The sequence below is a fragment of the Nesoenas mayeri genome (genome assembly GCF_963082525.1).
Source record: "Nesoenas mayeri genome assembly, chromosome: 3".
In the NCBI taxonomy this organism is placed as follows: Eukaryota; Metazoa; Chordata; class Aves; order Columbiformes; family Columbidae; genus Nesoenas; species Nesoenas mayeri.
In genome coordinates, this window is record NC_137544.1 from 97,593,004 (window position 1) to 97,616,610 (window position 23,607).

Genomic DNA, 23,607 nt, shown 5'->3' on the forward strand with positions numbered 1-23,607 from the left:
CGTTAAGTACTTGTAGAACATCTAGCAACTAAGATGATTTGTAGTCTGAAGTCTAAGAGAGTTATTCAAGGGATTAAAGGTATTGCAATTAAACAGCTCAAATGAGCACAGTCCTTTCCCTTTCAGTGGAAGCAAGAGGACAACAAAAATTTAGACTTGCTACAGTGGAAAGGTTCTTCAAGTACCAGCTCCAGAATCCTGAATCACTTCCAAAGAGTAAGAATTGAAGGGAATGCAGTATGTCAGCTTAGGGACTACAGCAGATAGAGTGCACCAACCACAGCAGTGTGAATTTCACACAACTGGAAGATGACTGTTCTCCTGGAAAGCAGCCTGGAGAGGATCGAGCAACTGCAGATGAAGCACAGGGACTGCAGAGCAGAGCTCCAATCAAATACATGCACTTTGGAGAGACAAGCAACAGTTATCTGAATATCAGCTCCCTATCACCAGCGATTTGACTTCTTGAAAATTTCAGTGTTTTGTAACAACTCGCAGAGGGGAGGGACTTTATAGCCACTACCGCGAATGCTTGAAGAGACACTTAGGAACATCAGAATTCCCAAACAGGAATGGAGGAATGTGGGGCTGGAAATGGCTGGATGATCAAGTTCACTGTGCTATGACCAGGCACATGATTGTCCAGAAGGCCTTAGAGAATCTGAGTTATGCATTGCTATTCGCTCCAGCCACAAAAAAACCCCAAAACAAAACAAAAAACACCACCCACAAACCACCATGAACAAACACAAAACATTTTTACAGTACAGACACCCCCACAAATTAGATGAGGGGATATAAAAATGGGATATTTTTCCCTATAAACATCTGATTAAAATATAGGGTGATTCCAAAAGTTGCCCTGTTTGTCCATCTGTACAAAGTGAACCACTCACTTCACTCCAGTTTTCATGGTATAAATATCTACACCTACACCTGGCAGGCTCTTAAGTAACACAGGCTGCTCTAGCAGGCACATCAGCAGTCAAAATGGCAAAGAAAGTGAGCGATGCTTTCTCTTCCAAATAAAAAACAACCAAAAACAAACAAACAAACAAAACCCAATGAGATTCCTTCTTCCAGCCACAGTTCACACAGTTGATAGACTGGTGATACACACCAAAGGTAAGCTTTTCATAACACTAAATATACACACACACATCCATTCTGCAAAGAGCTGCAGTTGCCAGTGCTTTTGGTCTGCCTAATCTGCAAATACATGAAGAGCTCTGTTAGGAAAGAGTTTACACTAATTTTCTCTCAAGGTTCTAAAATTTGTCTTACCTACCACACATAAGTTCGTATGTGGTACAAAGCAACAGACTTACACTCCTCTGGGAACTGCGGTCCTCTGCTAAAGCAGCGGACAAGAACCAGAGCACCTGCACACCGCAGCACACCGTGTCAAAGGCAATCCTCAAAATACGAGTCAGAAAGGAAAACTGAATACGCAAAATCTGTGCTGAGAATTCTTAAAAAAGACCATGTTACAGGTGTCAGTTCAGGAGGCAACATATTTGACATATACTCCCAAGCCCAGAACTATCACTGCCTTTATGTCGGCAAAAGAGTAGAATTGTCAACAAGAGGAGATGACAGACACTAAACCAGTAAACCTCATTCAGAAGGATCCAATGAGACAGCCTCGGTGTTTATTAAAACATCTGGTTAAGCAGCCAACTAAATATTTATCCTTGAGAAAGAGGCAGACTTCCAGCTCATCCAGGCAAAAAGCTTTAAACCCTGCTCTCCTGGGGCATTGGCACTGAGGAGAAGGCACTTGTTCCTAGAAGGTCTCTTGTCCAAGAGCTGCCTGAACCCCATCCCAGCTTCCCTGGCAAGAACAGTCAAACCAAACCAAACTTCGAGGCACCCTGGCTACTAAACACAGGTTTTCAGTCATGCCCTTAAGAGGAAGGGACACCTTCCATGGCACAGAAAAAAAAAATAATAATAATAATAAAGTCAGAATGACAGCAAATGACCACCCCTGCACAGCCATCAGAGTTCACCTGCAGTGTTCAGCCCACCATCCTCCTCCTTTGGTTTGGGCTTTGCAGCGTTGTAGTACTGGAGGTACCGCTGTGAAATTCAGCTTGAAATAATAACTTTGGCTGGAAATTACCTTCTTGCGCCCTTGCCCCTTCTGATACATCAGAACATTCCATCTTTAAACTTATTTTATAAAGTGAATTAAGGAGAACAAAAGGAGGAAGAGACATGAAGCCTCACAACAGATTTGTACAAATTACTCTGCTATTTCCAGCAGGTTCACTTAGACTCACTTGAAGAGAAAAATGTCATTATATTGGGGAAAAAAAAATCCTTCTTATAATGTGTGCACATACATAGAAGATTATAAAATCATATTTCTGACCTTGTCTTTCCTCTCTTTCCCTTCCTCCCCTCTTCTAGTCTTTACTTTTTACATAATGCTGCCATAAGAGCTCATTGTATTGGAACTGGTAACTGTTCAACCAGAAGACCTGATGCTCTGTCAAGAGCTTTGTTGAAAAGAATACAACGAGATTTTACAGTAGTTACATGGCTACACTTTCTAGTGACCTATTCCTGAACCCTGACTCAGTCAGGGAGGGAGCTGCATTCCCCAGAGATCAAATAGAAATATGCATAATCCATTAGATACTGTTTTTCAGTCATGTGTGGTATCATGATCGACAGTTCTTCACAATACATACAGTCATCTCAGTTTTGCTTTTTACCAGGGAGGGGTTGGACAAGTTTTTATTTATTTCTAAGAAATCAGCTTAAGTGAAACATGGATGTTTTCCTAACACAAAGGTAAAATTGGGGTAGACCTGCAATTTATTTAAACATAAGACCAAACTAAACTATCAAACAAAAATCAATCTTTATTTTTAAGAGAACACATGTTTTTACCTGAGACGGCATGCAGGAAACAAACACCGTTTTATGAACATAGGATTTAACAAAGCTTAGAAAACCTTATCAACATACAAGTAGGGAAGAAACTAAGAAAAGGCATATTCCAGATGAAGTTTTTTGCTGCTGAAGTTTTGGGGAATTTTAAAAGCCTCTCACTATTATGGACACTTGTAAGGATTTTCTCCTTAGTACACTTTCTGGGCTTCTCTCCTCCACCTACCTCCACAAATTTTGTAGAAATTTGAGCTTTGTGAAAGTGTTTTTTACCCTTCTGTAGAGTTTGATTGGCCAGCAAGCTCAAAGAAGATCGTAAGTCTAAAGAGGGAAGCAGACAGTCACCAAACGACTGCACCACCCTTGTTTTGCTACAAACCATGGCAGGAAGACTAAGAGGTGCAGAAGAAGATGAATTTTGGGTCTCAGGGAAAGGCCAATACTTAGCACCTCCAAGCTTGCTAGCTCCAATCATTCCTCATGAAAGGAGCAGAAGATGATACAGGGAGACCCTTTCAGACTTGAAAGAGGTTGGCAATTCTCTCCTAAACATTTAAAGCAGCAATGGATGCTACCAGAATCAATCAGAAAAATAAATAGATTAAAAACAAAAAAACCCAACCAACCAAACAAACAAAAAAACACCACACAAAACAAAACAAAAAAACAAAAACAAAAAACAAAACAAACAAAAAAACCCAACAAAAACAAAAAAAAAAGAAGAAAAACCACACATATCAAAAAAATGCTGTACTGTTGAAATCTGAACTTCACAAAATTGGTTCAACGTTGCCAAAACTTTGTTTAGAAAAAAAGCAGGGAGGGTGATGAAAGAAGGGAAAAGTGTTCCAACAACATCAAAGCATTCTCTTCTGTGTTGTTAAAATATTTTCTATCTTGAAACACAAACTTTTTGTGCTGACATATTTCTTTTTGCATGACACAATTTTGAAAATGAAAAAAACCAAAGCAATAGAAAACCCTCATGAAATTGAACACTAACCAACTTCCTTTGCTGTTCTACTGTCCAATCTCTTTACTCTGGAAAATTTTGAAAGTTCAGGCTTTGTTCCAAAGTGGAACAAAGCACATTCTGAAATTGCAAAATGCTTTGTGGAAAAGAATGTGAACCCACCGATGGAGCTATTGTTCGTAAATGCAGGTGGACCTCCAGAGAGAATCACTAGGCCCCAGACTTCTCCTGCACCAACCAGATAAGCCCACAAGGAATATGAGGAGAATCACTTCATTTCACAAATGGACAAAACTTCTCTCTAAGGACACCCTAAAGCATCACCAACAGAAAGAAGGAAAAAAAAAAAGCGACAAAAAGAGTAATTACTGGGAAATCTTCATATTTAGGAGGGGAGAGGGCAGATAATTCTACTAAAATCCACATTAAAAAAAAAAATCAACCAAACAAGTATGAAAAATCAATATGGAATAGTCTGCCTCTCCTCCCTGTTTCTGCCTGCACGTTCTCTTGTCTATTCTGCACACACACAGAGTGAGAGTCTTCTCTCATTCTTTATTGTTATTGATGTACAAAAAGGAGATCTTGTTTAGTTTTCATCTGTGCTAGCTATTTATATGCTGCCTCCCAGGTGCCACCATTAAAAAGGGCCATGGACCAACAACCATAAGACACTGCAAGATTATTTGATTTACCAGCTGTGCTTACAGAAAATATCAGCCAGGACAGTCAGATGACATCACAGCAATTTCCAGGCAATGGTTTTCAACTTGCGAAGCCGAGAAGCACGCAGGATACACGTAAGGAGTCCACAGACGGTAAGTAAGAAAAGACAGGTCATTTGTGCCATGCATGTTGGAGAGATATTTCTAAAGAGGCCTCAACACTCAAAGACTGAACTCCACAGCAAGAATTAGAAATTAAAGGATTTCAGTCTTTAACAAAGTAAGACTGAGTTTCTTCAGCCTTTTCAGAAGCATTTGGAATGTAAAAGAAGCCTTTCGGAATTTCAGATGTGAAATATTTCAGTTAAACAAAAGGAAGAAAAAACCCACCATCCTCAAACTGCTACTAGTTGCTCCTGCTAATAATACAACTGTTGCCTCTTTCAGTATGTTACTAACAAGAATATATTTATATGAAGGTTCAAATTTAAAAGCCAGTGGTCTCCTTCTCAACCAGCAGTGTCAGTGAAACTAGGGTTACAATCAGACCAAAGTCACTGTAACGTGGCCCTTGGAATCCCAGCTCAGAAAGTAACACCCAACGCTTTCCAAGCAAAGAAGAAACTTCGTCTTACAAAGAGATCTCAAAGCAATGATGAATGAGCAAGAGCACAAAACCCTGAGGGCTGTTCTGCCTCCAGCTTTCATGCAACCAGATTATGTTTGTCCAAGCTCCAGCTGCTGATCATATGTGGCCACCTCCAAGAATAACATGATTCAGATGAACAGACTGCCTGAGCTAAAAACGCGTCAAATTATACAGCGACAGATGGTGCTTCCCGGGTTACTCTTACCTCACGTAATTCCAGCCTCTGAGCAACAGCTTCCAGGCACTCCTGCCCCGTGCTCTCCACGGAGAGGGTGCACTCGATGACATTGCTGTCCAGCAGACGGATCCTTGTCACAAAGCAGTTCTTGCTCAAGACGTTGTAGCGTCTGGTCCGTCGCAGTTTCAGCCCGAAAGGCATGGCTGTTGGCCTGGAAGGTCGCCCCTTCCCTCTGCTCTTCCCAGAGTTACCAGCACACTTGTCGACTTGCCTTGTAGGCTTCTTCAGCTGGCACTACTCTCCTCCAGAAATGGAGGTAGCTGTCCATTCCCAGGGTGAGCTTCAAGGGATTCCTGCAAAATACATAAAAATAAGTAGAGTTAAATGTGAAACAAGATGTTCCTAAAGATCAGTGGAAAAGAAAAAAAAGCTTAAAGGAAGAGAGTCACATTTAAAACCATAAAGTAAACACCTCCACACACAGGATTGTCAGGCACTTAGAACATCTCCTACAGGAGCACCTTATACAACAAATCTTTCAAAATTACATTTTGGCTCCGAATTTAAAGCATGGATTTAATTGCAAAGCCATTCTTTGAGAAGCTCAGTACAAACAGCAACTCTACAGGGCACACATCCAGAGGTGCTAACTCTCCCACCATTACCCCCACCACAGGGGTCTATAACATAATCTTCAAGTTAAGTTTTGGTGCCCTCAGGCCAGCTTTGAAAGCGAGCTTAAAAAGCTAAGGAATAGAGGCATTTAAAGAGAGGTGCTATTTTGAAAGAAGAAAGGCTGGCTTCAGTCAGCAGGAAATGCAGGCGCTCAGCATCTCTGAAAAATCAAACCTAAAGTATGCATGTGAAAGGCAAGAGGCATCCCAGCCATTTCACAGAAGGTTCCTCTGAGGCAACCCCTGACATTTTGCTCACTTTCAGCTCCAAAGCCATTCGGCATTTCACCCTTCCAGGTGGAATGAGTAACTGCAGGAGCAGCTGTCAGAGACCAGGATAAAACCGAGTGGGAGGCAGAGAACACACATTCTACATGTTGTTTCTAATTACTACTCCTAAAATTTATCAGGGACACGTGCAACTGTCAAGCCCAAATACAAAGTATTTAAGAAGCTATGATCCTCATCTGTGAGATCAAAATATTAACAAAAAAAAAAGTTTAGCTGAGAGAGGGTTCAAGCTAAACCAAAACAAAGCATTTGCACTGGCATAATCAGCTTTAAAACATCACTTTCCACGTGAAGAGAGGAATGAAATAAAAAGCAACTTACTTGCTACCAAGCCTTCCTGATATTGTTTAAATATTCTGGAGAAAGAGACAGAGGGACACTAATGCTGACATTTTAAAAGTCTGTTTCTCTTAAATAATACCACAAACAAAATCTAGCTCCCATTTCCTTGCTTCCTTAAGAGAAGCCCAAGAAGCACTGCCAGCACTGTATGCACAATTTAGCTGGATGTGACATTTCAAACAGACGGTACACTGCTCACATGTATCATTTGGCATAGAACTGCATGAATCAGTTATTTTCACTTTTTACTGAATGTAGTTGCTATGGAGATTATTAGAAGCAGGCTGATTGACTGCACTGATTATCATTAGGCTAGAAACATAACTGCCACATATTAGGTAAAGCCTGTTTTCCAAAGCCAGTCTATCTTGCCATTGATTAGGGGGTTAAAGCAACACAAAACAAACAAACAACAACAACAACAAACACCCACCCACACAAACAGAAAACCACAAGCAACCTCTCGCTGGTAAGGTGTGCAACTACTCTGACAGTCTACTGTTAACAGCTTTCTCAGAGAAAAGCTAAACCAGAGAGTTTGAGAAGGGGCACGTGCTATTTGGCTGAAGTGCAAACACATTAGCTGCTGTAGTTGAATCCCCCATTTCAGACATAACGTATTATTCTCACAGGATTACACAAGAGAGCTGTTATACCTTGCGGCACTGTAACATCAGAAGCCATCGAAGACACATCAATACTTCCTCACAACAGTCTGATGAGGCAGGGATGTGTTACCCATTACTCACGGGAGAGGAACTGAAACCAGCATTAGCCAGCTTGTCCAACACCACTCAGGAGAACAGGCAGCAGATCTGTGTGCTAAAACACACAGGCCAGGCTAGTGCTTTAACCCCTAGCCAACCATGTGGCAATTACCTTGCCTACCAACCTAGAAAAACTGCAGCACAAAGTTGAAAAGTGGGAAGAATGGAAGGAAATTACAAAGAAGGAAGGATGTGAAGGACTCTGTCTTATCACGAACAGCATTTTTGTTCAGTCTCTGGCTTTGCAGATTATTCTGAGTCAGACACATGGAGAGTTTTAACTAGTCAATTCAATTAAAAAAAAAATATCTTATCTTGCATTACTGAGTTGCATGCATTTCCTTGCAGAACACGAGCCATCCTCTAGGCAGTAACTCTATAGATAATAGTAGCCCAAAGATTAAACCAATGCTAGTTAAAAAAGTGATTGGCCTTGCTGAAGCTGGCACATTGAACACTACGGCTATTGCAGGACAAGCCACCTCAGACTTGTGGGCAAACATGCTACTCTGCAATAAACTCAACAATTGCTGTTTAACAGACATGTCAACATGGATTGCAAATTAATTGCTCTCAGTTATATCATATGCTCAGGTAAACAAGGCCAATATTTGAAATTGTGAAATTTATTTCAATAGTGAAATAAAAGGAGTTTTTCCTCAATTCTGCATGATCAGGCAGCACCATTTTCTAAAGACGCAGACATACAAACATCTTAATGGATACACTTTGTGTAACAGGGTTTGGGTTACTTTTTCATTTCACTTGAATATACATCAATGCTCGATGACAACTCTTTCACAAATGTCAGACTTAAATTAGTTTCCAATTAAAGAATGAACTGGGACAATGAGGTTGAGACAGTTTAAACCAGCCCAAATTGGTCCAGTCTGTAACAACTACTAATTCTCAATTCAATGCACATGTCTAACCTTTCTGTTTACACATCTTCTGGATGTTTGACCAACTTTCTACCTGGGTTTTCTATTAAGTGGACACTCAGAAAGCTTCTGGTAAGCTTGCTAAATGAGATCTCAAAGGCCCTGGTCACTTACAGGTTCCTAAAGCAAGCAAGGTTTTCAGCTTCTTCATATTTGTATAATCTTAAAAGCATCAGGAGCATCCATTTGTATTCACAGGTTTTTTTGTAGACAACTGAAAAAAGGAGAAGACTGGAAATAGAAGGGTTTTGGTCTTGCAGATGAAGGATTATTTCATTACAGGATCTCCTTTCCTGGTTAAAGTGTTGCCAAGAAGCAGCAATGTCCCTAACCAAGTTAGTTAAAGTATTCAGGTGTTCACAACACTCCTTTCCTCAAACTCACACTTTTACTACAATTAAAACAAAACAAAACAATTAAACTAAAACAAGCCTATTAAAAGCTCATCAGACAATCATGAACTCATTCTGCTTTTATAAAGTAGTTTAAGAATATTTCAGGTATGAAAAAGACAGACATTACATCATTTAAACTGACATCTTCTATTCAAGGATTTATTTTTCTGGAAAGAAGCTAGACTGAGCTCTTTACAAACCTTGGGTATTTTTCCTTTTTTCTTTTTGTTCCTTGTTTTGATTATTTTGGATTCTTTCTTCCCCTTCCTACCATCACTCTTCAAATTTACGTATCAATTTAGTTAACCTGACACTAACAAGCATGCCAAATTAAGCTAGGTTTTTAGCAGGAGCATAAGCTTGGGAATTTAAACATTCTGCTAATGGAAATTCCCTTTGTTTAAAGTACATACTTTGTAGGCATATAAAACAAACAACAACCACTAATGCCTGCAAATCACATCCCGAAGCCACAACTGAAAAAAAAAGCTTTGCAGAAGCACAAACAATTTACCTGCCCATCTAATGACTCATCTTTAAGTAAGACATCACTAATACCCAATACAAATGCCAATACAAAAGTAAAGCCTCAAAATCAAAAGCTGAAATAAGGTCCATCTGAAAACCAAAAGCCTGGCACTAAAACTTGAAAGTATCTGAGAAGGTGAGGGGTGATCCCCCCATGAGGGGGAATGACTGGGAAGGGAGGATGACCCAGCAGGGAGGGCCCTGTCCTGATCCAGTGCAGCACAGGCCTTCAGGGGATGAGCTGGGTGACCAGAGCTGGGTGCTGGACATGAGTCCGCTGACAGCCCCAGGCACGGCTGCTGTTGAATCAGGTCCAGGGGCCAGCCAGGGAGCTCCATCTGGGGCAACAGGAGACAGGGCCGGAGACCACCAACCCCAGAGTTCAGCCCTGGGCTGATCCGAATGAGAGGAAATGGCCTCAAGCTGCACCAGGGAAGGTTCAGATTGGATAGGAGGAAACGTTTCTTCATGGAAAGGGTTGTGAAGCACTGGAATAGGCTGCCCAGGGAAGTGGTGGAGTCACCATCCCTGGAGGGGTTTATAAGGTGTGTAGATGAGGCTCTTAGGGACATGGTTTAGCGACAGATTGATGTTATGGTTGGACTCGGTGACATTAGGGCTCTCTTTCAACCAAAATGATTCTATGATTGCACAAAATAGGGGTCCCAGGCCTGTGGGCAGAAGGTGGGCGGAAGCTCCAGGTGAGGCTGGTCAGGGCCATTAAAGCACACAGGTGCACTCAGGGACCACAAACCTAACATAGTTCCCAGGTGCTGGATCGGGCCAGTGGAAAACTCTGACTGCATCTTAAACCTTTAATTCCTTTCAGCACATGCTCATTTGAAAGTTAAACTTTATTCTGCAAAATATTTTTTCTGAAACAGCTTGGTGCCCAATATTGCACACAAAATGTAAAATCGAAACAGCTTTTGAAAAAGCATCTATCCCAAATGCAGTTTCATCAGTACAAAGATGAAGAGATACCACGTCTTAGTGGAGTTTGGTAAAGCTTAATATTCTCTTGTTTCAGTAAATCAAAAGAAAAACTGACCGACAAGCCAACTCCTTCACTAATAGACATTAGAATCCTATTTCTTGTGTTACTTACTGAAAAAAGCCATATGGATAAAGTCAACAGCTACAAGGAATATAGGGAAGACTGAAGGCGGCAAAAGAGGGTAAAGAATAAAACCAGATTTGACACAGAATAAAACTAAACTTTCAACCCGCAATCTCATTCCAAGCACAATGTAAGTTCTCTTAATGGCTTTCACTAGAAAGTAGCTTAAAGATGGAGCCTGATATGAACCATCCATGTCTCAGCTCAAGACATACCAACTTATCTCAATGCTACCCATGAAGCCTTACCAGCATGCTAACTGTGCAAAGGCAGCAGATATGGATGTATTAATATGATCTCTCCAGAGGTATTTGATTCCCTCACAACACCACTGCATCTTGCAAGAGGAGAGATGAGAAATCATCGAGGATTTTTGCAAGAAATCTGTCTCTGTACAAAAGAGTTTTCAAGGAATAGCACCCTCCCCTCATTCAGCAGCAGAATGCTGTTAGTCGCGTACAATGAGGTAGCAAAAACCACATATCTGATATAACCAAGAATATCTTCCAGGCACAACACTGGGCACCAAACTGAACCACCCTCAAGCTGCAGATAGCACAGCTGTAGTGGTTTATTTAGGGAGAAAAAGGCTTGTCACAACCCAGAGCAGTAACGCTATCAGTCAGCAACCAGCCTTCTTCATGGGCCAGTGCTGCACGAAGAACTAGGTCAGGCTCACACTGTGATATGTAACTCAGAATTGCTTCTGATTTTTAGGAAAATTTTGTTAGTTTCCATATAAAATATATATTAAAAAAAAATCTCCTGAGGGGTTTAAATTACCTGATAAAGATATTTGTGCCTTTCCAAAACAGTATTTTTTTTTTTCTTTGAGACATCACAGTGAAACTAGGTCAAACCACTAATACACACAAAAAAGCAAATAAATGAATATTTTACATATTTTCCAAACCTAAAACCAAAAGAAGACAAATATGAAAAATTCTTCCTTCGCTCTCCCAAAGTCAGCTGGGGCTGGCCAGATTGTTTTGTTAGTAGTTTTAAAAGACAGACTGAAGGGAGCAAGGGAAGTCTTCAGGTGTTTTGTGAGGAAGAGGCCATACAGTAGAAGCTGCTTTATTTGGTGAAGGGCAATGCTCCAGACACAGGGCATTCTCCTGCTTCCTTAAATTGATTTAAAAGCCAAGAGGGAAGAAAGGCTTATAAATAATTAAGGCCAGGATAACTCTCAGGACATTTCCAAGTATGTGACTTGGTCCTCTATTACAGACTTCATATATTTAACTGTACTACATCCAAAGGCGTGTTTACAAAAAAAAAAAGGGGGGGGGGGGGAGGGTGCACCTGAGATGAAATGCACTTAAAGCAGAATGCTTTCTCTCACTTCATTCGCTTTTGTACGTAATTTCTGAAACTCCAGGAAGAAGTCAATTACTGTCAAACTGCAGCCTGTATTTACCCAGCGTGCGTGGCAGCCCTCCAGCATTCCCGGCGCAGCAGCACACCTCACACAAGTATGTAACCCTGGGCTGGGCGCGACACCGCAGCGTTCGATGGGAGCTGCAAGTGATGTGTGAGCCCACAGGTTTAGGGAAGAATAAAAATGACAGCGTATGGGAGATGGGACGTCTGGCACTATCCACCTAGTTGCGTTCCACCTAGAGGAGGAAAACTCTCCCTGTGAAACAGCCTTCTCTCCCGTGATTGCTCTCGTGTGAGAGTTTCATGCTGCTAGAGCACAGCAAGGAGTATTCCTGTGCCTAACAGGGTGTCTGTATCCCTCCCAGTTATGGGTGGAATTCCCATCAAGCCTGCTGAAGTCTCAGGAGTGAAATTCATCTCTGCACAGATGAAAGTGGTTTTTAACCCTCACACAATATAAGCCTTCTGCTGCAAAGCCACTGTTTTCAACTACTAGTTTATGCAGTCCCTGGCAAGACCTGGACATCATCCCCAGGCATTTACATCTTTAAAAATTTGTGGGGAGATTTAAGTACTACCATAATCCAAATAGTAGTAAAACCAATAACATTATCACCTCTACATCCTGGAACAACAATAAAATTATATTTTCATTTCATTTTTATAACTATTATAATATTCTATGCAGAACTTGCAAAGTCTGAGCACCTAGAGACCCCGTACCTATGTGCCTGAACAAGCGCCGTGGACTCTAGAACATTCAAACCAGAAGACAACGGCTACTGTTACTACTACTGTGTCTCATCAGACACCAATAAGCAGTGGCCACAGATCAAAAGTCATCTCAGTTAGCATTTTGACTTTCCCAATTCCATCATAGCTTTCCCTTCCCAGGAAAATTTCCACTGCCATCAGATCCATCTCTGCTGTAACAGATTTTTTTGTATATGTGTGTTTTTGTATGGGTCAGACTCTGCTTCCAGTAGTCCAAATAAAACATCTAGAGATGTTTAAATAAACTCAAAAGAATTGCCCCAATTCAGACCAGTTAAAATTTTACCCTTTCTTCTCTTTTGTTGCAATACCTCTGAGAGTACGTACCCACTGACTCTGAAGTACATAAATGTTAGTAGGTGCACCTTTGTTACTCCTCCTCCCCTGCTAAAACATCACTCTTCTTGTGTAAAAGCACCTTTCTTGTGCATCCACATAATATTTCTTTCTGTGCAGTTTTGTGGATAGAAATCTATCAGGCAGGCACCTAATTACAAGTATCAAGTATTTTTGTGGATCTCATTGAGTTGTGTCTGACAATCTGTATCACAGAAACGATGTGAACTTCCCAAGCTGCAAATCAGTGCCTTATCCATTACTTCATTGCTCCAGAATACCTTCAACAATCCAACAAGTCTTTATAATGCAACTCCTGATGAAGGATTCTTATTGAGTAAGTGTACACATTGAATAAGTTAGGAGTAACGTCTGCATAAAGTAACATACCTAAATGATGCTTGGGTTGCCATTGTGATTGGTTTTAATCTACAAGAATATCAAGTAATGAAGCTGGAGTTTGTACCACTCACTTGTAAACCTTGTAGAACTTTGTGCTTTAAATTTTTAAAAAAACAAACAAACAAAAACCAAAAAACACCACACCAGACTCCAGTAGTTTTTCTTCCTGAGTAGGAAAGGCTGCCTATCTGTCCATGCAGCAGCTCCAAGTCTCTGTGATGGCAGGGTTTAGGTGCAGCAGTTAACCATTTACAACCTCCTCAGACCTTGGTTATGCTATTGCAGGACCTCAAATTAGACACAGCCAAGAGTGATCGGTGCCTGGATGGCATCCATCCGAGGATACAGTTTCCTGCCAGCTCTAGAAATCTGCTGGGACCTCCTCCTGGTTGAGCCACTTCACCTCCCTAACTTAGTAATAAAATAGGATCCTTTTCAGCTTGCTCAGTGAGTTTAAACAGCTCACAGTCAGAGCCCAGCAGGAGTAGCTCACCTGGCTACTCAGGGCAGAGAGCAGAGCCACATAGCTCAGAGAAAGAAGAAAAGGAGCAATTCTGCCTCAAATGACAGCAGTCGGTCAGGTCAGCTAAGCAGTTTGTGGAATCACAGCCCAAGGAAGGATCCTGGTCTCAGCAGGCAAGGAAACTCCCCAGAACACATTCCCATTCTTCCTGTATGGCAAAGCTACGTTAGAATAAAAGTTACTTTCTGCAAAATAGCTAGTAGACTCAAAACACGCTACTTTTTTTCTTGTTTTTTGTTTGTTTGTTTTTGTTTTTTGGTTTTTTTTCAAAATAAACCAATTTATTCTGTAACTAAATGTCCACAAGAGGAGTTAATACTGCAAAATCTACATGGGTTATGTTTTCTACATGGACAAAAAGGAAGAAAAGAAGCAAGACCAGCATTTTGGTATCTTGCCACATCGTTCTTTTCAACATACTACTACACTTGTTTTCTAAGAACCACCCTTCAGAAAGGGCACCAAAGGCACATGGTCCTGCATCCTAAACACTTCCTTGTAATCAAAGATCAGGAAAACATAACCTTTATTTTAAGAGTCAACTATTTAAAATCAATTATAGCCAAGTGCCTTAAAACCTCTCAGAAGATTTGACAGGTTTCTTCACTTCTTGTCCCTATTTGCCCCACTATCTACAATCATAAGCAACGTGGTGTTGGCACTATTTACTTTTTCTTTCAGTTAATCACTTTTGTGAAAGGTTTTCAACTCCTTCAGGCTCGCTGGAGGTATAGTGACTACAGGAGATTACACTTCCTGCTACATGTGATTGATAGGCATGCAAAACCATTATAAACCAGTAAAGGATATGCTTAGCAGAAACCACAGATAAACTTTTTATAGCATGCTTTCATTATTCTCTCGTGCTACAAAGTAAAACTGCAAGTAAAGGTTCCAAACACAGGATAACACAAAGAGCAGAAGCAGTAACTGTAACAGACACAAGTAACTGAATCAGATATGCAATAAAATTATACACCCCAGTAGATTCACACTAGTTAAACATACACCAGCACAAACTGGTGCCAGTTGTTATATATTTTCAAATGATGCAAGAAAAAGGTTTTTTTAAAAATAAAGACAAAATGTTCAAACATCGCCTATCCCGCTTTTTTGAAAAAAATACCTATTTCAAGAGCTGGCTGCAGTTTCGCTTCTATGTCGGGATCTTGCAACGGGATGGTGACAAGAGTGCATTTGGAGATTAAGCAGCAAAGAGCCACAAGGCTTGTGAGGCTGGCAGATCTGCCTGCAGCTGGTTACACGGGTATCACCGCTCCAGTGGTAGATGGAGACTGGAAGCTGCCTTAGCTGCGCTCAATTGATGCTGCTCTCAGCTGAGACCCTGCCAGGAATGTGAGCTATCCCAACAAAATACGGTCCTATGTGCTTCATAAAGGTGTGATTTTTCTGCTCCTGCCTTTTTTCTGATTTCAATACGGCTTATACAACTGAGTTTCTACAATTTCTAGTCTAAGAGTGGTCATGCTGGCATACCTCCCATTCTTCTTTAAATTTTGCCAAGTATATATATATATAAAAGAAACTCTCTCAAAATGAGAAAAAAAATAGGTAAACTTGGGTTATAACTATGGATTTCCAAAATGCATCACACTACCTCTAACGATTGCAAAAGTCAAAAAGGTACCTATCCAATGTAAGGAGGTTCCAACATACTGGGATTCCTTGGCCAAACCAAGAAAGAAAATGTTTTCTTAAAAAAAGAAGTCTTGTAAAACCCAAAGAATCACAGATACAACTGGGAGAGAGGGGAAAGATGAGCAAGAAACACTCAACTTGCAACAAATAAAATGTAAACAGTGTGGTGGCCCCTCCAAATTGCAAATCTGCCCTTTTCCTTACAGGAATGAGATCCAGTGCTGCCCCTACCATGTGAGTAACCAGACTGGCACCAAGTTTAAGCAAGACCCATACCTGTGGGCCTACAGTAAGAATAAAACTTCGTGCAGTTCCTTAAAGTTCAGAGCAATGGCCTGCTTCCCAATAGAGGGTCAATTGATCCTGTTGAGGTATTAGATAATGAATCAGGATAATGCAATGGATGAAGTGTGACTGCAGATCAGCAACGAGACGCAAGTGTGATGGGGCAGAGGAGAAAGGGAGGAGAGGGAGGGAGGAGAAATAAAACTTAAAAAGCATGTACACTGTATATCCTAACCCACAATCAGGCACATTTAGTTACATAAGTAGATATTTCATGTAAGATCATAACATGAACTTTTGAACTTGCACAGAGAAAAAGCCTCTCTGCTACTCAATGCATTAAAACATCGATGCTGCAAAATGCTGAAAAAATTCCTTCAAGTTCTATCAAAGGAGGATTATATTGTGGGCACATGCATGAAGAAAGTAAATCCGTTATCTTTACTGAATATAGGCCTTGATGTAAATCACACAGCCACAGTCTATGAATAACGGCATTTGTTTCAACAGCAAAACACCTCATCTGAAATACAGAATAGCTGCCGGAAATGAGCTAATGGCACTTTTCTTTCTGAATTAAAGGATTATTTTCCAGTGCCCACTGTGTGGGCTTAAACACTAGCCTGAAACAGTCAAAATACTTAGAAGTAAGATTTATGGCTAAGAGGGGGGTAGGGGAGACCTCCTTTGAAGCAACTGACTTCTTTGACCGGTGTCTCAGAATTATAAGGCTACAAAAGGACCCCTCTCTGTGAGCAGCCCTCTGCATTCTTCCTTCATCTCTGTTGCACATTGTATTGATAAACAAGATTTGAAAACAATTACCTGGTTATCACAGAGCTGGATAGCACATAGGAACTGAGATATTATTAACAACAGACGCCATGTGTTTCTTTCTAATAATTTTTAACAGAGAAACTCTTACGCCTCAAATAGCATTCAAGCCATCAATATGAATCCTTCAGCACTAGTATGTTTTTCAAAAGCTTTCAAAGGAGCTTGGGAGAAAAATTATTAATTTACTTTCACAGCATTCCAGTAAGTGCTGCTAATGGAACCATCAGAGGAAGGAATTGTACAAATTCTAATCCCATATTGTTTCATTGTACAAAAGTGTAATTTCTTGGTTTTAGTTACAACAGTACTATAAGATTAGATTGTTTGCTTATTTCCTCTAACATATTATTTGTAATTAACTCTGCTCAAGAGAGCAGCTTTGCACTGAAGGCTAGTAAAACTGTATTAGTTTTGGAGTGTAAAATACAAGTTGGAGCTTTATGCACAGAAGCACTGTAATAAATTCTAAAAATTGTGGTGTGCCTTTCTTTGCTCTGCTTTCATAATAGTGCTTCAATAAATGCTTTAGTACTCTCCTCATAGGTCTGGGCTAAATATTCATGCTTTACATATGATGATAGCTTTATTTGGAATCATACTTGAGGTTATCAGCTTTTAAAGAGATTAAAGACGAATTCTTATTAACTGACCCTATTAGAGGAGGTAGCTGCTTTCTAGCCCTTCAGAAGCAAAAAATGCTTTGCAGAAACTTTTATGTAGTCATGAACTGAAAAGAAATTATTCTTTAAAAATAAAACAGCTTAACTCATTGCTCAGATTAATCCATTTTTATGTTAACATTCTAGCATACCACTGGAGCAAAAAAGCTTGTAAGCTTGTGATCCTCCCTAGCTCACAAAATAGACTTCTTATATTAAAACATAGAGAGACAAACATTAACATCCAACATAAATGTTTTCTTATTTTGCTCTTCTTTTCAAGCAATTCAGATTTAAAACAGAGAAGTTGGTCTGACTTTTAGTTCTCATGTGAAAAACGGTAAGGTTACTCCAAATTTAAGTTGCACAATTTATGAAAGAAATCTGGATCTAAATGCAACTTGCACAAAATCAAAACATCTTATTTATGACCACATGTAGGTGTATTTGTTGTACATGCATATCAAAGTGGCACAGATAGGCCTTTGATCTCTTGTAGTGGCCACTGAAGTGCTACTGAATGCAAGCAAAGAAAAATATTAGATATATAGAATACGTAAGTTAATTTTCTTATAAATAAGTACAAAACCTAAACACCGGAACTGAGGGAGGTGGGGTAAAATAAAAAAATGGCTACATGACCTCTCTGTACATACCAGGTTCTCTTGTTTGGTATCACGTAATTGGACTTGCAGAAGTCTAAGGAGACAAGGTATCTCTAACACACTCGGCCTTAGTGGGCACATAGGGAGAAGCAGGAGAAGAAACAAGGAATAAAAATAAAATCAATGGAGAAAGCCCACATGGTACAACCCTTCCTGTAATTCTGTCTCTGGTCAGCAAGTTGGAAGCATCTCATTTCTTTAACTTGAAGCCTGATATTTACCTTTCTCTGCAGTTTTATGCGGACATGGACAACAGATCACACTCATCTTAAAGGAGCTAAATTACTGGCCTGGTTTCAGCTGGAAGAGAGTTCATTTTCTTCCTAGTAGCTGGTAACATAACACAGTGATGGTTTAGTTGTTGCTAAGTAGTGCTTACAAGAAGTCAACGACTTTTCAGGTCGCCATGCTCTGCCAGCAAGGAGCTGCACAAGCAGCTGGCAGAGGACATGGCCAGGACAGCTGACCCAAACTGGCCACAGGGGTATTCCATACATATAATGTCATGCTGAGTGTATAAACTTGGAGGAGTTGACCCAGAGGAGGGAGGAGAGTGGTGACCACTGTTCAGGAACTGGCTGGCAGGTCATAAACGATTGCATTGTGCATCACTTCTTGCATTTATTCTTTTATTATTACTATTGTTGTTACTATTTTCCCTTTCTGTCCTATTAAACTAACCTAAAGCACGAGGTTTACCTTTTTTCCAATTCCCTCCCCATGCCACTGGGGGCAAGTGAAGGACTATCTGGTATTGAGCTGCCTGCTGGGTTAAATCACAACAACAATTCAGCCCAGCAAGCCCACAAGCTATGGGATGGACAGCAAGAAACCTTGTGTTTCCATCCACTTTGAAGAAAAAGGAAATTAAACTTCATAATCCCCAGTTCTTCTGCAAAAGTAGGCAATGCCATATGGATGTACTGGTTGAATTAAACAAACAGACAAAAAAGTAAAATCTGTCCTTTGCAGTTGTGAAGACACTCATGCCCACTGACATACCGCTAAGTGTGGCCACCACTCCTGTGAAATCAATTAACCTGTAGCCACGCAACGTGGGAGCGAGACATGTCTCCAACCACAGCCTTTCTAGAACCAGTGCTGAATGGCAGCAGGTTGACCAGAAATCAAACTGCAGGTCAAGATGAGACACCACTGTGCATTTTATTCAACAATTTACCACAAAGACAAGTCTGCAGTAAGTCCTGTTACCATAGAACAGTAAATTGCTGTATGCAATGAAAAAAATCACATCGGACAAAACCACGCATGATGCGATCTTACAGTAACGTCTACTGCATACGAGGCAACAGTGTCAGTGGAAGGGAAAGAGAAGTGCTTCCATGCCAAGCAATTCCACTCGAGCTGTTCATTACTGCTAAAGTTCATCATTTCCATCTGCAGAGACACGGCTTTGAGACAAATTTGCCAAGAATTAACCAGTCTGCCTTTTTTATAAAATGATTAGCTGTGCTTTTGAAAGAGTTACTAAGGACCAAAGGGTCATGGGGTAATTATTTACAGAACTGATGCCAGGGATGAAGTGACATATAAAGCCATTACAAAGAGCATGCAGAGTAAGGAATGAGAAACTCCCACAAGTTGTTGACAATTCCAGTGAAGTGTGATTCAGCTCTGCTCTTCCCTCTTGATACTGATAGATGATAATGACAATACAAAATTTGACTCAGGACCTTTGGTTCTCCATTTTCAAGTTCACACTGGAACTACTTAAGAAGAAAGAAAAACAATAGAGTACACCACATGGCAGACATAATGAAGAAGTGATATTGCCTTGCTTTAGTTTGGAAAGGTATTCAGTTCAATCATGACAGAATTTTTCAGCTAAATAAAGACTATGTTTGCAGTACGAACCACTGCCCTGCACTGCAGCATAAGGAGGGTTTATAACCTGCTCTTGTGGGAGGGAGACTGGAGGCAGCAGAGTTCGGCCTTGAATCTCCAAGAGGGAACAGGATCACTGGAAAAGAGTTCTAAGTATCCTCATGAAAGAAAGCACAGCTCGTATTTTGCCCAGCCACTGCCCTCCCACCGCAGAATACAGGACACTCAGTGCAAAAGTATTTTCGGTGCCTAAATATAACACAGGCATTCACACAGCACAAACGGGAGAATCCTTCTGGAGGGCTCTCTTCAAAACAAACTCCATTTCTAAGTAAGACTAAAGTTCAAAGTCATATACTGGCATGTCAAATTCAGGATATCCTTGTAAGAATAATGAATTTGTTATTGTATCCAGCTATTTTTATAACATTTCTGGAAGGGAGAAACATGAAATCTACTTAAATGACTCAAATGAAATATACCTTTGTGTTTCTCATCAGTCACAAGGCAAGAAGATCTGATGGAATAATGCCGCATCATTATGGGATTTCTTAACATTGGTTTTCATTGGCAACCATTGATTATATATCCCAAAATCAGGCTGCTACATGTTTTTCAGACTTTTTTCTAAACTTTGATATATAAACTTGTCAGAGTAAAATACAGCTAGCCCTTAATACTTCCGTTTATGCCAAATATAATACTAAAATATTAGAATCAGTTGGAAAAAGAATACTGCAAAATATCCAAGCATAAACTTCACAATTATATCAAAGAAGAGTAAGGGGGGAAAAAAGTGGAGTTTTGAAGAAAAGCTAATAGGTAAAAAAAGGGAAAAAAAACCAAACCAAACCACACCACCACACAACCATACCTCATCCACCAAACCAAACAACAACCCCTCATAGATAGAGGACTGACAGGGAATCCCCAAAAGGCCACAGAATGAAAATCTAAAAGGCAGCCCAAGAATGCTGTTTCTTGTTGAGATCCTCCTACTCCATCAGGTGCTCTAGTAGAGGAAATCAACCATCATTAATTTCCCAATAAAGTGTCCTTGGGGACCATTAAATGCCATGCTATGAAATGATTTATTCCTCTTTCTAACCATGTTATCCCATCTGAACAAGCAGCTCCTGCAGGTGACAGTGTTGGCTGTTCATGGCTGTGGAAAGCAGTAATCCAGCTGTACCATCAATAACTGGCGGTGAATTAAACTCTTAAAAGCAACAGGAATCCTCTGTTCTTGCTGAAGCAAGTGTGTGCCGGCTTGGGAGATGTAGCATCTCTCAGCTACTCATGACAGACTAATTTCAAAATCCTTCGTTACCACCTCTAAATACTCAATTAAGCCAATGACTTTAACTGGCAGTAAGATGTAAGCACTGGCAGATACATGTCTTCTGACAGTCATAAGGGCAGCACAAAGTCTTCTACCATGTTTTCACAACTGAAATTAAGATGAATTAATTAGTAGAGCCACAAGACCAAGTTCGTACTGCAGGATCCTTCTCCAGGTCTCTATGCTAAACAATGTTTTGCCTGCTAGTACGAGTCTCCTCACCAATAGGTATGAAAGTATTAGCCTTACAGGCTACAGTTAGAGCAAGTATTTAGTTTGCAGAGGGGAAAAAAAAAACACACCACTTTGTCTGGCATAAAAAGAAGAAATTTTTAAAAAGGCTGGAAAGATAAGCAAGGAGCATAGAGAAAACATTTCTTCAGTGCAGACAGGAAAGGGCAAACAAAAGTTACAGCTGTTGGCTGATCTTTACAAGTCAAAAAAGTGTTCTGAAGAAGTAAAATAGCAGGTGGCATGAATCCCACTCAACATACATAATTTAGGAGGCCAGACCATTCTCCTAAACTCCTTTGCCTATTCAGGCTGCACGTTTTTCCACTGCAGCCAAAGCTAATAATAGAGATAGAGCTAATAAAAAGCAGCTCTCTCACATTTAACTTGTGTTCCCAACAACAACAACAAAAAAAAGAAACGTACAAAAATCTGGGACTCACATCACTGGATCAAAAACAAAGCAAGAAACCACCTCAACCCTAATTTATCTTTTAGCTCACTCAGTATAGATGTCCAACATAACTACTCATTACCCATTTTCAAGAGTCAGGCTAATCCATTTATGTGGGTTATTATCCAGAAAGCAGAAAAGAGCAATTATACCACTCCATGAAAACAAGTTCAGATTGGAATATTACTGTCAACTCCTGAAGGTTCACTTCTGTTCATCTAGGACCTCACAAAGGTGAGAATGATATATTTGTGTACAGATGTGAAAAATATTACAGTAGTTTCAAAAAGTTAACAAGCGAAGTAACCCATCCTGGAATCAAGACATCAAATTGCCTCCCTGTTTCTCACTTTGTTTTTCCTTGGAACAGTCTTTATGCTTCTTAGGAGGTTCTAGAAAAGAAAATTAACTACTATAGCTAAGAAAAATAATAATGTACTATGTAATTTCCTACCACTACTACAGTTGCCTGTGGAGTCTTAAGAAATTCCAAACACAAGACAAGATTGCCTGGGATCTTGAGAATTGAAGGGAGAAGTTCAGGCAAGAAGACCTACATTTAAGAATGGTCCACACAATTGAGGTTTGAACACCCTTTTTCAGCTGGAGAAACAAGACAGGAACAACATAAAAACTCTCAAGTGGTATTAAAATCACGTGCCTTAGCAGTACCCCATATATAGTTAGTTCCCCTTTCATAGTGTGGTACCCTGAATACTACAGAATGAAAACAGAGGAGAAGTCTGGCCACAGACACTAGTATAAACCTGCTTTTATGAGTATCGTTTTCCTTCTGCAGAACAAAGAGTGAAATATTCCATGTAACATTTTATTCTCCTGTAAATGAAGAATACAGCATGCAGACTTCCTGTAGTGGAACACACTTTTCTTTTCCATACGCAATTTAAACTGCCAAGTTTAAACAAAGAAAAATATTATATGTATCCATGGATATCTAATTTTAGAAAGACAAACAGTTCTCCTGCTCCAACAGCAGGGGAAAAGCAAATAGTTATTACAAGTTGTATGGAAAGGAACCATGACAGTACATGATGGGTGCAGAAGGTGGTAAAGACAGAGCTGGGCAAGTGGCCATGAGGGAAGCACAGCTTCTGGGAGCTCTGCATGTGAAATGGACTGACCACACTCAAAGCCACCACGTTGTATTGCCAGCTTGATAAACTAATTGTTCTAAACTGGAAAAGCTTTGAGAATTATAATGTCTTTAGAGCCTTTGCAGCCATTTTCAATGCCATGCTAGTAAGCACTAATATTGGCATAATTATGACTCCATGAAGGGAACTGTAAAGCCTGCACTTTCTTCCAAAAGTCATTGTGGGTTTGGCTTATAGAATTTGGACAGAAGTCTTCAGAAACTTATCTGGGAGATTTTCAGATATGAATCTGAAGCAAAGAGCATCTAGAAAGTTTTATTTCACACATTGAGCCTGGAGAAAAAGAAACTGAGACCTAACAGAGGCTACAGCTTCCTCACAAGGGGAGGAGGAGGGGCAGGCGCCAAACTCTTCTCTTTAGTGACCAATGACAGAATCCAAGGGAATGTCAGGAAGATGTGCCAGGGGAGGTTTAGGTTGGACATTAGGAAAAGGTTCTTCACCCAGAGGGTGGTGGACACTGGTACAGGCTCCCCAGGGAGGTGCCACAGCCCCAAGCCTGACAGTGTTCAAGAAGAGATTGGACAACACCCTCAGACACATGGTGTGAACTGTGAGGTTGTCATATGCAGGGACAGGTGTTGGATCTGATGATCCTTGTGGGTCCCTTCCA

General features: G+C 40.4%; 1 protein-coding gene across 1 annotated transcript in view; it reads right to left on the bottom strand.

The window, feature by feature from the left end:
* PTPN14 (protein tyrosine phosphatase non-receptor type 14) overlaps window positions 1-5,567 on the bottom strand; it is a gene marked incomplete at both ends in the record, with an annotated part of 71,101 nt that extends 65,534 nt beyond the window's left edge. Inside the window, one exon of the mRNA XM_080342017.1 lies at window positions 5,394-5,567. Within this exon, the coding sequence (XP_080198143.1) occupies window positions 5,394-5,567 (174 nt within the window). The remainder of the gene's footprint in view (window positions 1-5,393) is intronic.
* Between the last annotated feature and the right edge of the window lie 18,040 nt (window positions 5,568-23,607).